The sequence below is a fragment of the Bison bison genome, unplaced genomic scaffold, assembly GCF_000754665.1.
Source record: "Bison bison bison isolate TAMUID 2011002044 unplaced genomic scaffold, Bison_UMD1.0 scf7180017864466, whole genome shotgun sequence".
In the NCBI taxonomy this organism is placed as follows: Eukaryota; Metazoa; Chordata; class Mammalia; order Artiodactyla; family Bovidae; genus Bison; species Bison bison.
In genome coordinates, this window is record NW_011495027.1 from 1,792,637 (window position 1) to 1,808,915 (window position 16,279).

The 16,279-nt window shown below is 33.8% G+C and overlaps 1 protein-coding gene across 2 annotated transcripts in view; it reads left to right on the forward strand.

The window, feature by feature from the left end:
- PRKACB (protein kinase, cAMP-dependent, catalytic, beta) overlaps positions 1–16,279 on the forward strand; it is a 144,196-nt gene that overhangs the window by 98,064 nt on the left and 29,853 nt on the right. For both annotated transcript variants that reach the window (XM_010860295.1, XM_010860294.1), the window contains exons 4-7: positions 9,151–9,249; positions 10,246–10,328; positions 13,485–13,611; positions 14,516–14,611. In XM_010860295.1, coding sequence (XP_010858597.1) covers positions 9,151–9,249; positions 10,246–10,328; positions 13,485–13,611; positions 14,516–14,611 — 405 coding nt within the window. The remainder of the gene's footprint in view (positions 1–9,150; positions 9,250–10,245; positions 10,329–13,484; positions 13,612–14,515; positions 14,612–16,279) is intronic.

Consider the following 16,279-nt stretch of genomic DNA (forward strand, 5'->3'; position numbering starts at 1 on the left):
CTGTTTCCCCATCTATTTCCCATGAAGTAGTGGGACCGGATGCCATGATCTTCGTTTTCTGAATGTTGAGCTTTAAGCCAACTTTTTCACTCTCCACTTTCACTTTCATCACGAGGCTTTTTAGTTCTTCTTCACTTTCTGCCATAAGGGTGATGTCATCTGCATATCTGAGGTTATTGATATTTCTCCTGGCAATCTTGATTCCAGTTTGTGTTTCTTCCAGTCCAGCATTTCTCATGATGTACTCTGCATATAAGTTAAATAAACAGGGTGACAATATACATAATAGGTTTGTATATATTTTCTAACAAAATACAGAATTCTATATGTAAAGAACAAGCATCTCTATTACATTTTGTCTTGTGGAGAAATTCAGGGACCAATTACTAGATCCTTAGATTGAGGTAAAAGAAATTTAGTGATTTATTTTATGACTTATTTTAATTGACAGTTGAAGCCTTGTTGTTTAACATGATTGAGTTGTTTAATTTAAAATGTAAGTTAAGCAGGGAAAAATTTGAAAACCTGCATACTGTAACAAATATCAAATCTTTATATTGTACACATCAAACTAATAGTGTTATATATCAGTTATAGCTAAAAAAATAATTAAAAATTAAATTTGAATATTTATAATATATTGCCACTACCTAATGAATTAGAAGGTCTTCCCAGGTGGCTAAGTGGTAAAGAATCTGCCTGAGATGCAAGAGATGTTGGTTCGATCCCTAGTACAGGAATATCCCCTAGAGTAGGAAATAGCAACCTTCTGCATATTATTGCCTGGAAAATTCCATGGACGGAGAAACCTGGTGGGCCACAGTCCATGGGATTGCAAAGAGCTGGACATGACTGAGCACGCACAAATGAATCAGAATGTCTGAATTATTCATGCTTTAAATATTAAGCTTCTATTTTTCTAGTAATCATGATTGAAGGAAAGTAAAAGAAAAATGGCAAATCTTGATTTGTTATCTTACAGACGTTATGTACCCAAGAATGACATTTTGGCTTATTGGAGTATAGATAGGAAAATATGGAGGAAACAGTACTTAGCTAGTAATCAGGGTTATAGATGGTGGATAAAACTAGTAGTATTCAACAGAAATACAATGTGAGGCACATATGTCATTTTAAGGTTTTTAGTAGCTCCATTTTTAAAAAAGTAAAAATTAATCTTAATTAATAGAACTTTATTTAGCCTGAGGTATCTAAAATACTATCACTGCCATATGTAATTAACATAAAAATTACTGAGGTGTTTTGTATTCTTTTTTTCATATCAGGTTCCAAAATCTGATGTTTATTTTACACTAACAGTACATTGCCCTTCAACTTGGCACCTTTCAAGTGTTAAATAACCTCATGTGGTTAGTGGCTACCATGTTGGACAGCACAACATTAGACTGGTTTGAGGTTTCAGTCCAACCTCTACTTTAAAACAAAAACAAAATTAACTTCTAACATGAAAAGGAATAATGACTTAAGTCTCTAAAATTAAATACACTCATACACACATTTGTGTATCTTTGTCTTCTGCCCTCTTTCACATATCTTTTCTAGCTATGCTTCTTGAAAAAATAGTTTAATCACCCTGCCCACTAACCCACTTCCTTTTAATCTTTAACCCACAACAATTTAGCTGCCTTCTTGTTTATCTCCTACTTCTTGCTACTCCACTGAAATAACATTACCATGGGTCACCAATCCAGTGACTTAATCACCAAGTCCAGTGGACTCTTTTTGCTCATCTTATGTGACTTTTTTAGAGCCTGTGACTGTACAGACTGCTGTCTTTAAACCGTCTTGTCCCTGGACTTTTGGAACCCTATGCTCCTGATTATACTGTTTTCTCTCTGGGCTCTTCTTTTTCATGTGGTTTTTCATATTTTGTTCTATTTTTTTTTCTTCTGTCTTATCTGTAAAGACTGCTAATCTCAATCTCTGGACTATCCACTCTTTCTACTTCATGTTCTGTATGCTTTCCCTGTGTACTCTTGTCCAAGCTTCAACTCATCCTTGAACTTTCTGCTCCTGATTTATATAATCTGAGCATGGAGCTCTTAGAGAGCCATCTCAACTAGTTCTTAACCTAATTATCTAGATGAGATAATTGGATCTGAGACAGGATAAGTGACTAGTATACTTGTATTGCTAGCACAACAACAAAATGTTTCAAATCTGTTTGTTTGAAGCATAATAGACCTAAAATACTATATTAGTTACAGGTGTACAACATGATTTGATATGTGTATACATTATAAAATGATCACTACAATAAATCTAATTACCATCTGTCACTGCACAAAGTTATCATAATATTATTGATTATAGGTGGCTCAGTGGTAAAGAATCCACCTGCCAATGCAGGAGACGCAGGTTCAATCCCTGGCTCAGAAAGATCCCCTAGAGGAGGAAATGATAACCCGCTCCAGTATTATTGCCTGGAAAATCCCATGGACAGAGGAGCCTGGTGGGATACAGTACATGGGATCGCAAAGATCTGGACTTAATTGACCAACCAAGCACAGCACAATGAGCACATTTTCCGTATGGTGTACTTTATACCTGTGACTCATTTATTTTGTAACTCTTTCTTTTGTAAGCTCTTAAAGTTTGTATCTCTTAATCTCCCTTACCTGTATCACTCATCCACCAAACCCCCTCCACTCTGAGTTCTCTGTATCTATGAGTTTGTTTCTATTTTGTTTTGTTTGTTCATATGTTTTTTAGATTCAACATATAAGAGATATCATAACAGTATTTTTCTTTGTCTGTCTGACTTATTTTACTTAGCATAATACCCTCATACCCTCTAAGTCCACCTATGTTGTCACTAATGGCAAGATTTCCTTCTTTTTTTATGGCTGAGTCAATCCCATTTTATTCCATCTTCTTTAACAGTCCATCTATTAATGGACACTTAGGTTACTTCCATATTTTGGCTATTATAAATAACACTGCAGTTAGCATAGAGGTGCATATATCTTTTTGAATTAGTGTTTTTGTGTTCTTTAGAAAAATACTCTGAAGTGGAATTGCTGGATTATGTAATAGTTCTAATTTTTTTGCAGAACCCCATTACTGTTTTCCATAGGGACCTTACCAATTTATCTTCCCATCACCAGTACAGGAGGGTTCCATTTTCTCCATGTCCTTGCCAACAGTTGTTATTTGTGTCTTTTTGATAATAGCCATTCTAATAGGTATATGGTGTTAGCTCATTGTGATTGTGATTTGCATTTCCCTTTTGGGGCTCCAAAATCACTGCAGATGGTGATTGCAGCCATGAAGTCGGAAGACGCTTGCTCCTTGGAAGGAAAGTTATGACCAACCTAGATAGTATATTGAAAAGCAGAGATACTGCTTTGCCAACAAAGGTCCGTCTAGTCAAAGCTATGCTTTTCCAGTGGTCATGTATGGATGTGAGAGTTGGACTGTGAAGAAGGCTGAGAGCCGAAGAATTGATGCTTTTGAACTGTGGTGTTGGAGAAGACTCTTGAGATCCCCTTGGACTGCAAGGAGATCCAACCAATCCGTCCTGAAGGAGATCAGTCCTGGGTGTTCACTGGAAGGACTGATGTTAAAGCTGAAAATCCAATACTTTGGCCTTCATTGGAAAAGACCCTGATGCTGGGAGGGATTGGGGGCAGGAGGAGAAGGGAGCGACAGAGGATGAGATGGCTGGATGGCATCACCAACTCAATGCACATGAGTTTGAGAGAATTCTAGGAGTTGGTGATGGACAGGGAGGCCTGGTGTGCTGTAATTCATGGGGTCACAAAGGGTCAGACACAACTGAGCAACTGAACTGTACTGAACTGATAATTACTGATATTGAACATTTTTTCATGTACCTGTTGACTTTGTGTATGTCATCTTTGGAAAAATGTGTTTTTGAGTCCTCTGCCCATTTTTCAATCTGATTGTTTTTTGATATTCAGTTGTATGACTTTTTTGTATATTTTGGGTATTAACCCTTTATCATATAATTGTTTGCAGATATTTTCCTCATCTAGTTGGCTGTCTTCTTGTTTTGTTCATAGCTTCCTTTACTGTGCACCAGCTTTTCAGTTTGATGTAGTCCCATATGTTTATTTTTGTTTTTGCTTCCCTTGCTTGAGGAGACATATCCAAAAAAATATTTCTGAGACAAGTATCAAGAGCATACTTTCTGTGTTTTCTTCTAGGTGTTTTATAGTTTCAGGTCTTACAATAGTCTTTAATCTATTTTGAGTTTATTTTTGTATATGGTATGAGAAAATAATCCACTTTGATTCTTTTGCTTATAGCTGTTCAATTTTCCCAACAGTATTTATTGAAGAGACTGTCTTTTTCCCCATTGTAGATTCTTGCCTTGTTCATTGGTAGATTAATTGACCATATAAGTATGGGTTTATTTCTGAGCTTTCTATTCTGTTTTGTTGGTCTGTTTGCCTTTCTTTATACCAGTACCATACTGCTTTGTTTACTATAGCTTTGTAGTATACTTTGAAATCAGGAAGCATACCTGCAGCTTTGTTCTTTTGCAAGATTGTTTTGGCTATTCAGGGCTGTGTTTACAAATAAATTTTAGAATTATTTATTCTAGTTCTGTGAAAAACACCACTGGTATTTTGATAAGAGATTGCATTGAATCTGTAAATTACTGTGGGTAGTATGGCCGTTTTAATAATGTTAAGTCTTCCAATCCATGAGCACAGTGTGTCTTCCCATTTGTTTGTGTCATTTGTAGTTTATTTCATCAATGTGTTTTCATTTTCCAAGTACAGGTTTTTATCTCCTTGGTTAGATTTATCTGGATGTTTTACTTTTTTTTTTTTTTTTTGATGCAATTGTAAGTGAGACTGTTTTGATTTCTCTTTGTGATAGTTTGTTTTTAGTGTATTAAAACACAAAATATTCTTATTTATTTTATATTGTGAAACCTTACTAAAATAATTTATTAGTTTTAATACGTCTTTTGTGGCATCTAAAAACATTAAATGTTTAGCTGCTGCTGCTGCTGCTAAGTCGCTTCAGTCATGTCTGACTCTGTGCGACTCCATAGACGGCAGCCCACCAGGCTCCCCTGTTCCTGGGATTCTCCAGGCAAGAACACTGAAGTGGGTTGCCATTTCCTTCTCCAATGCATGAAAGGGAAAAGTGAAAGTGAAGTCGCTCAGTCGTGTCCGACTCTTAGCGACCCCATGGACTGCAGCCCACCAGGCTCCTCCGTCCATGGGATTTTCCAGGCAAGAGCACTGGAGTAGGGTGCCATTGCCTTCTCCGTAAATGTTTAGCAGGGGGAAGTAAAAATGTGGGATTGTTAGAATGCATTAAAATTTAAGAGATGGTTGATTTAAGTAACTATATATATATATTTCTATATATAAACCTACTTGTATCCACAAACCAAAAATCTATAATACAGACACACAAAAAAGAGGAAAGAATCCAAACATAACATTAAAGATAGATATCAAATCACAAGGGAAGTTAGCAAAAGAAGAAAGGAACAAAATAAAACCTGAAAACAGTTACCCAAATGGCAATAAGTACATACCTATCAATAATTACTTTAAGTGTAAATGAACTAAAAGCTGAATGGATTAAAAGAGAAAACAAAACCTATGTATATGTTGCCTACAAGAGACTCACTACAAATCTTAAAGACACACAGACTGTAAGTGAAGAGATGGTAAAAAAAAAAAAAAAAAATATGCCATGCAAATGGAAATGAAAAGAAAACTGGAATAGGAATATTTATATTAAGACAAAATAGAGTATAAAACAATGACTATAATAAGAGGCAAAGAGGGAATTACAAAGGGGGTTAATCTAAGAAGAAGTAATGACAATTATACATGTATATGCACCTACCATGGGAGTGGAGAAGAAAATGGCAACCCACTCCAGTATTCTTGCCTGGGAAATCCCTTGGACAGAGGAGCCTGGTGGGCTGCAGTCCATGGGGTTGCAAAGAGACAGACACAACTGAGTGACTGAAGAACCATAGGAGCAGCCAAATACATATAGCAAATATTAACAAACATAAAGGAAGAAATTGATTGTAACATATTAATAGTAGGGGACTTTAATATCTCACTTATATCACTCAATTGGAGTGAGACAAAATCAATAAACACTGGTGTGAACTGATACATTATACTAGATGAATTTAATACCTATATACAAAAAATTCCACCCCAAAGTAACAGAATAAACATTCTTTTCAAGCGCACATGGAAATTCTCCAGGATAGATTAATGCTGCTACTGCTAAGTCACTTCAGTCATGTCCAACTCTGTGCGACCCCATAGACGGCAGCCCACTAGGCTCCACCGTCCCTGGGATTCTCCAGGCAAGAACACTGGAGTGGGTTGCCATTTCCTTCTCCAATGCATGAAAGTGAAAAGTCAAAGTGAAGTCGTTCAGTCATGTCTGACTCTTAGTGACCCCATGGACTGCAGCCTACCAGGCTCCTCCGCCCGTGGGATTTTCCAGGCAAGAGTACTGGAGTGGGTTGCCATTGCCTTCTCCAAGGATAGATTAATGCTAGGCTACAAAATAAATCTTAATAAATATAAGAATGTTGAAATCATATCAAGCACCTTTTCTGCCTACAATTATATGAAATGAGAAATCAACTACAAAAAAAGTGCAAAAAACACAAACAACATGGAAGCTAAACAGTGTGCTACTACACAACCACTGGGTCACTGAAGAAATCAAAGCGGAAATGAGCAAATACCTGGAAACAATGAAAATGAAACACAATGATCCAGAATCTGTGGGACACAGCAGAAGCATTTCTAAGAAGGAGGTTTACAGTGATACAAGACTGCCTTAGGAAACAAGAAAAAAATTTCAGACAACCTAATCTTACACCTAAAGGAACTAGAAAAAGAAAAATAAACAAATCCCAAATTTAGTAGAAGGGAAAGAAATCATAAAGATCAGAACAGAAATAAATGAAATAGAGACTAAAAAAAAAAAAAAAACACGGTAGAAAAGATTTCTGAAACCAAGAGCTGGTTCTTTAAAAGATAAATAAAATTAATAAGAACTTTTAACCAGACTCATCAAGTAAAAAAGAAGACTCAAATAAAATCAGAAATGAAAAAGAAGTTACAACTGACACCACAGAAATACAGAGTATCACAAGAGATTACAATGCTAATAAAATGGACAAACTATAAGAAATGGAAATCCTAGAAAAGTACACTCTCTCAAGCTTGAAATAGGAAGAAATAGAAAATATGAACATACCAATTACCAGTAATGAAACTGAACCAGTAATTTTAAAAACTCTCAACAAAGCTGAGGACCAGATGGCTTCACAGATGAATTCTACCAAATATTCAAATAAGAGTTTTCATCCATCCTTCTCACACTATTCCAAAAAATTACAGAGGAGGGAATGCTTGTGACTTCTTTGAATGAGGCCACCATCACCCTGATATCAAAACCAGTGAAACTACTCTGTATATTATAATGGTGGGTACGTGTCATTACACATTTGTTCAAACCCATAGAATGTACAACACCAAGAGTGAACCCTGATCAAACTAATGGAGATAATAATGGGTCAGTATAGGTTCATTGATTGTAGCAAATGTCCACTCTGGTGAAGAATGTTGATAATAGGGGAGGCTAGGCATGTGTGGGGCAAAAGATACATGGGAAATCTTGTACTTTATGTTTGATTCTGCTGTGAACCTGAAACTGCTTTAAAAAAAAAATAAAATCAGTCTATGAATAAAAAGTAAGCACAAAGCAACAATAATTCTCCAGCTAATGTTATATAATTTATTGTAATAAGTATGGACTAATAGTGATTCAGCCACTTCATATTTTCAGGTAGGAAAAAGTAGTGAGTTGCAGTATCTCCAGTGTCACAAAGCTGGTTGAATAGAAGGTCTAGACTAAAACACAGGTCTTCTGACTCTCAGTCAACTATTCTTTACTCAGCATTATTTTTATACTGTAATTTTATATCCTAATAATGGACAGTGTCTTTGATTACCTTTTTTTATACAAAGACTTTAAAGAATTTTTTGTTTTTGGCTGTGCTAGGTCTTTGTTGCTGCACTCGGGCTTTCTCTAGTTGTAGTATTTGGGGCCTACTGTCTAGTTGTGATGCACGGGCTTCCCGTTGCCGTGACTTCTCATTTCGGAACACAGGCTCTAGAGTTGTGGCGCATGTGATTAGTTGCTCCAAGGCATGTGCAATCTTCCTGGACCAGGGATCAGTGTGTCTCCTGCATTGCAAGGCAGATTCTTAACCACTGGACCACCAGGGAAGCCCTTTAATTACCTTTCGTATTAATGTTCAATTCAGAATAGAACCTCTTTTGGTATAAAATAACAGTCTTCAGTAGGTCAAGATAAGTTGCTTTCCCTGCTATGGACCTGATTGATTAGACTATCCAGTGGAATAGATCAATTGATCAATCCTAAATGACCTATTTGTTATAAAGACAGTCATTTTTGTCAATAGTTTGTGGCTATGTAAATTGAAGTTTTAGAATTTGTTCTTGTATTTATTCAGATATAATGATATTAACAGATTGTTCATTTTTACCCACTTTTTAAAAATCATTGACTTTTCCTTAATCTTTAATTTTCTTGCTTATCTTCTCAAGATTTAAAATCAATACCTACTTATTACAGTTATTTGTACCAGTTCTTTTAGTGGCCAATAAGTCATTAAGACCCAAGTATTGTCATATATTAACTTTTTAGGTAATTTATTATGAACCTCTTTCTTCATAGCTCTTGCTTCTTAACTGAAAATTATATTTGACATTCTGAAGACTAAATTTTAAACCCCTGTTAGGTATTTCATTTGAATCTGATAATTCTCATTGGTAGTTATTATTCTTATTATCTGTATTTAAATTGGCAATCCTGCTTCTGCAAGTTCATTATTATATGGAAAATTTTCTTCTTTTAAATTATAGCAACTTTCCTGAAACCCCCTCCCACCTCCCTCCCGATCCCATCCTTCTGAATTGTCCCAGACCTGTATTCATGTCGATGTATGGCAAAACCACCACAATATTGTAATTAGTCTCCAATTAAAATAAATTAATTAATTTTTTAAATTATAGAAACTTTTAAATTTTGTTCAAATACATTAAATATATCTTTTCCTCTCAATTACAGGTTGTTAAACTGAAGCAAATAGAGCATACTTTGAATGAGAAAAGAATATTACAGGCAGTGAATTTTCCTTTTCTTGTTCGACTGGAATATGCTTTTAAGGTAAATTTTACTTCTATCAAAATAAAATATTTTCAACTTCATATTTTTTAAAATATGAAACTGTAGTAGGATTCTAATCTATATGATAAAGCTGGAAAATATGGATAAACAAAAAAGTAATATATTTAGATTTTATGTAAGTCCTGTTGTGCTTAAAAACTTAGCTGACATTTGAAAAGGTTTTTACTGTTCTTGAGGAAATTGTTAAAGATAATGTGTAATTTTTCATGAAATGGTATTATAAGATCAAGTATTTCAGTTTATTAAAATTCATAGTGACATCTTATTAAGCATATCTTACACTCATACAAATGGATACATCCACATAGCTTCTCCTCTTGAACCTTTTCTGCTGCAGTCTCACCGTCTTCTTTTACTTGTAATTTGTGTTCTAGCCTCTTCATTTATTGAAGCAAAATAGTCTTTGGCCCTCTGCTCAAGCACCTTATAAAGTTGCAAAAGATTTATTCTTTAAGTTGGCAGCTTTTCAGCTATTTGGGATGATACTTGGCATCTCTCTACCAGTGGATTAATATGGAACATTTTAACCTTTCTCCTTTGTCCTCTTTTATTCGTTAAATCAAGTGAAGACCTGTGTATTTAGAATGATGTTCAAAATTATTAATCTCTCTGATCTTATTTAGGTGCATAAAATGTAAATATTATTTTTCAAATTATTTTTAAACTTTTGCTTACACTATAGCATTAAGTCATTACCCCAGTGTTTAATTGTTCAAGAGTTAAGTATTTCCTGTAAGAGCAGGAACAGCAAAAATCCCAGACCAATCTGTGGCAAGAGTACCAGGGAAAAAAATAAGTGCCCCAGTGTACAAAAGTGAGAGCATGTTCCATTTATTCTCTATTTCCTGATGTTAGTAATCTATCAGATTTTTAACTTGTCTTTTTCTAATTGTACATGGTGTCACCTTAAAATATTTTCATGAGAAATAATCTAAGTTTCATAGTTTTGATTTATTTATTCTTTTTACTTAATAGGATAATTCTAATTTATACATGGTTATGGAATATGTTCCTGGTGGTGAAATGTTTTCACATCTAAGAAGAATTGGAAGGTTCAGGTAACTAATACTTTATGCTTCTCAAATACTTATATGCTGTGTGTTTGTTTTAAACCAAATAAGTTTTTGTCAATGCTAAAAATTTATTTCATTTAAATTCGTAATATTTTAGCTATACAAACATTATTGAGTTTTAAAAGTTAACTAAAAACACCATTATAGCAGTGTAAATATTCTAGCATTAGTAGGTATCATGAGGGTCCATTATTTGAAGAATTTCCAGGTACTGTAAAAATTAATTGAATTTAAACTAATATTTAGTGAATAAATATTAGTAATATATCTCTGAGGAAAAGGCTTATGTAAGTATGAAGACAAGTAAGAAATATATTAATAAATATATAGAAAAGATAATCATAGTATCATGGTGGTAAAATTATGAAAGTTCATTTTGCACAAATTTATTCTCCTAATGTTGCCATGTTGAGTTTTAAACACATGTATGTAACTTACACATATCTATATGTATAAATATGTAACAAACATATGTATATACATAAACATATGTATGTTTTAAACATATGTATCAGTTTTAAACATATGTATATAATTTTTTTAAAAAGCAGTAACTTACTAAGTTATTGCTAATAAGGTCACACAGTTATTAAAATAGTTTTTAGATTCTATTAGCTTTACCTGTGCATAATACTTTGTAAACTCCTACTATTCATTAATAATCACTTTTAGAATTAGGCTAAAACCAAGAGCAAGTTCAACTTCACTCAATATACTATATATTGATATAATTAAAACATCAGTATGAATTCAGATGACTGAAGATGATAATTCAATTCATATTATAAAAATATGAATTGAGATTAGCATGAGATTATATTCATAATAGGCCAATATGAGAGTTATTTTAGCTTCCTGAGGCCTAAACCACAATTCATTTATTAACCTAATGTATAGGGCATCCAATATGTGTCAAGCACTGAGCTAATGCAGAGTAACTTCTATTTAATGATTTTTGTTTTAACTCCCTGTTGTCCTGTCTTACACTCCTTGTCCAGGCAGTCCAGAATTGCCCTATGATAATTTTAAGTTTAACACTGAATTACCATACCTAAGCCTGTCTTCAAAAAATAGTTTATCCATTTTCTGTGACTACTTCCTTTCTTTGCAACTCCCCACACTCTTCTTTCTTTAACACTTGATAAATAGGAAGGCCAGTGGTTGGCATAATTCGCACAGAGACACTATCTTTCTAACCTTTCACACATTATTTATACACTTGAAAGGTTGTTAACTCCAGCCTTAGAAACTTTGAGACAAGACTGAATTATTGTTGAGCGTAGCATTAATCAGAATCAATGGAGTCGTTACGATTCTCTACTTACATAGTAGCTGTCTAGACTTAAAGCTGCTACAGCATTAAACTATCCTTATAGAAATATTTTGCTCTTACGTTTCAACAATTTGATTAAAAGTCTGTGTAATGTTTATGTACCTCCAATCAAATATTAATGTGGACATAAATACAAAATGCTGAGTGCATCTTATGTTTATGATGATAAATATAAGATAAAAGTAGATCTTATACAAACAGGCATATTAAGAAAATAGGAAGGGACTTCCTAGGTCAATCGTTTCCAGAATTGGGGATAAATGTTTCAATTACCAGGGTGATTTTTCCAGTCTCCTTTACAGTATTCTCATTTCTTGTCATAGGACATGTGTTGTAGCTTGTTACAGTGTTGTGATAGGGCTGGAAATGGAAGGATATTATAAAATATTGCCACAGAAAAGTTTTCCTTCTCATATTCATTCATTAATTTAACAAATATTTGCTGAGCACTTGGTATGTATCAGGCTAGGACCTTGGAAATGTAGTACATGACAAGCAAAAGGAACAGCATATACAATCTTTTTTTTAGAATTCCTATTTCTGGTGCTACCAAATCAAACTCCTATGAACCATCTTGAGGGAAATTCTATTCATAGTTAAGGTTGTTCATTGAGGACACAAATCTGAAAGTCATTGCAATATACTAGGAAGATTAGCAGAATTCAAATGAAGATGAACCAGAAACTCAAACTGGAAAATCAGTACATCCTTTTGGAATAATACTTAGAATGTGGCATCAAGATTACCCTAATCTGTCAGTTAATCTGTGCTTCCCTGGCAGCTCAGTGGTTAAGAATTCACCTGCCAATGCAGGAGACTTCCCTGATAGCTCAGTTGGTAAAGAATCCACCTGCAATTCAGGAGACCCCTATTTGATCCCTGGGTTGGGAAGATCCCCTAGAGAAGGGAAAGGCTACCCACTCCAGTATTCTGGCCTGGAGTATAGTCCATGGGGTCGCAAAGAGTTGGACACGACTGAGCAACTTTCACACACACACATCAGTTCAATCCCTGGGTCAAGGAGATCCCCTGGAGGAAGAAATGGCAACCCATGCCAGTATTCATGCCTGGAAAACCCCATGGACAGAGAAGCCTGGTGGGCTATAGTCCATGGAGTTGCAAAAGAGTTGGACATGACTAAACAACAGAAGCAGCAACAAATCAGTTAATCTAATCTATGCATCCAGAATTGTGTGTATTTATGTAAATATACAGATTATACCTATGTTTAGATATTTGTAGAAACATGCATAGTGAAAGATTTGGAAATTCAAACACCAGGATTGAATCTGGTTTCTGAATGAGATTATTAGTATCTTTATTCTTCGTTAATATTTTATGGCTTTTTTCCTATAATGAGCATATATCCCTTTTGTAATAGTAACAGCATGGGTATAATGGCTTAAATCTGCAGATAAAAGCAGAAATTCTTTAAGTACTAGAAATTTATGGGAAAGGTATATGGAGCTTATCAACAACAGCAATGGCCCTGATAGACAATCTAACTGGTGCTTTTCATTCTTAGTATCTTGTAGTATGGCCAACAATAATTTAAATTACGATGGCAATCTGAGAGTTATAGTTTTCTTCAACATATGCTGCTCACTAAGCATATAAAAGCATTATTTGAAGATGATTTATAGATTTAAAAATATTTGGAAACTAACAAGATTCTTTACATATGTTTAAAAGAAAAAAAGTATCTTTTGCTCCCAAAATGCCTCTACCTCATGTTATTTTTTGTGTAATCTACTAGTTACTATATGTTAACCCATTTTACCAAAAATCAATGTTTTGTTTCTTCGTAGTGAACCCCATGCACGGTTCTATGCAGCTCAGATAGTGCTAACATTCGAGTACCTCCATTCACTAGACCTCATCTACAGAGATCTAAAACCTGAAAATCTCTTAATTGACCACCAAGGTTATATCCAGGTATGACTTGAACACATTATGTGTAATTTATTTGAGAACATACTAGGTAAGAAGTTATATATTTTTAACCACAACTACCAAAATTGGATTTTTTTTCCTTTGAGGGAGACAGTTCTTCCTAATAGCTTAAATTGAATTAACAGTTCTGTTGCTATTACAGAGGACCAAAAGTTCCATCAAAGATAGAACCTGTTTATATCTCCTTTCATTGTGAACTGTGCACAGGTTGTGCACAGGCTCCTGCATAAAGGAAGAATAGCCAAATTTGTGAGTACTCATTTAGTGCCAGGCATCGTTCCAAGTGTTTCACATGTGTCACTTCTTTTAATTTTGATAACAGTATGAAATGTAAATACTACTGTTATTCTCATTTTAAGATTAATGAAACTAAGATACTGCAAGGTCACACAGGTAGAGCATAATTTAAATCCCATCAGCTTGTCCTGAGACTATGCTTTTTAACTCTACAGTGCAGTTACCAGAGGATCCCCAGCTACCAATACTGGACTGGTGGCAGTGTTTCCTTTCCGTTTCTACTCTCAATGCATCAGGAGCACTCCTTTTTACACAGTTAAGATTCTCCCAATGATGCTTTGCAACTTCTGATGATATAATTAAGGGCAGAAGACAATGTTGAACTTCAGGAACACTTCTAGCACTGCTTCATGTTTATTGAAACTTTTTGGTTCATTTGTTTCGTTGAGTCAGGGAAGGGTTTTCCAGGTTGGTGTTGCGTTAATCTTTATTCACTAAATAGTGGCCTTAATGGATTAGTCTCAATTACATGGACTTAATTTTTTTTCAGGGTGTTAATTTTAACCCTGATTTTTAACTTTCAACTTAGGTACAGTAAATATATTTATTATGAAATAACAAATGTTTACAGGCTTTTTATCTTTTATAGGTCACAGACTTTGGGTTTGCCAAAAGAGTTAAAGGCAGAACTTGGACATTATGTGGCACTCCAGAATATTTGGCTCCAGAAATCATTCTCAGCAAGGTATATTTATAGTATCATTATGTAAGAAGTAAAAATATAAGGCATGCATCACTGTGGACTTTTATTTTTAAAAAAAGTTATGATCTAATTTTACATGTTTATTTAATCTACATATGAATTTAAATCTTTGTGCATAATTACTAAAAATCAATTATTTAGAGTCTACCACTAATCTCATAAGCTGTTGATTTTAACTCTAAAGCTGAGAGAATTAGTTTAAATAAATATGGCCTTTAGATCCATGTTTTGAAACCAGAAGCATAGCCTTTTCATAATTATTCCCAGTAACAGGAGGGCAGAGAGTCCTTGCTCTGGGTTACACCAAGAGGCAAATTAAAGATGATATATATGTACTAGTTGTCTATTCTTCCTTTTGTTAGGTAGTTAGAACAAGCTTTTTAACGTCCATTGCTTCAAATTTTTATTAAGAAGAGACAGAATGGAGGAGATTACACTCCCCTAACACATTGTTTCAATTTTACCACTTAAGTGGAAAAAAAGTATGTGAATTATTTTTTAAAATTTTAGTTTAAAAATAGAAACATTATAGCAATTAAATAGTTATAATCTTATTGAAGACAGTTGTAATCTTATTGAAGACAGTTCTACTTTTTCTCAACAGTGAAAATGTGGTGAGAGAAATTTTTAATCATTTCTAAAAGGGTAGTTTAACTTTCATTTTCCTTTCTACTTCCATCCCTTGGTGGTAAAAGCTAGAAAGGAGAAACTGATAGTAATGGTTCAGACAGGAGTCAGGAAAGAGAAAAGGATAAGATATATGTGTTGATATTTATGCATTAATTAACTACCCTCTGAATAATTGAAATTTGGCTAACTGCAGAAGTGTTAGAACAAGAGAATTCTTTCAGCTTTCCTTTCATTATCTTTCATAATTTAAATCATCTATAACTTTTAATCTTTTATAATTAAATGTCATTGCCACTAACATTTCTTTTCTTTAAGTACATTTAACAGATAATGTGATGCCACTGTAAGCACCAAAACCTGAAAAAATGTGTGTGTGTGTGTGTAGAGAAATAGATATTCATTGTCTGAAATTTGGGAAATATAGAAAACCATAAAGAAAGAATCAAAAAACTTTCAATCTCACTACCCAGAGGTAGCCTTTTTAAAAAACATTTCAATATATTTTTCTATGCATGTTTCAGTGAATATACAATTTTGTATTCAGCTTTTCTCACTTGAGTAATAATTATCCTGCAAACGTAATTTAATTGCTTGTTTTAAAATGCACTATTTTGTATTTTGTCATTCTTCTGTTGTTGAATATTCAACTTGTTTCCCTTTTTTTCTTTTGTAAAAGACTGTGATAAATGTCTTTGTCCATAAAGCTTTTTTCTATATTTTAAATTATTTTTAAGATAGATTCCTAAAAGTGAAATTACAGGGTCAGAGAATATTTTTAAGGTTTTCAATACATATTGAAACATACATATTCATACATATATTCAATACATATTCAATACATACATATTTCTAAGGTTTTCAATACATATTGCCAAAGGACTTTCCAAAAAAAATTGTAACATTTTACACTTCTCAGTAGTGTTTAAGGAGTATCTATTTCACCACACTTTCTCCAGCATTGGGTATTCTTGTTTTAAAAGATCATTAGTAATTTGATAGATAGTAACTGATAGCTAATTA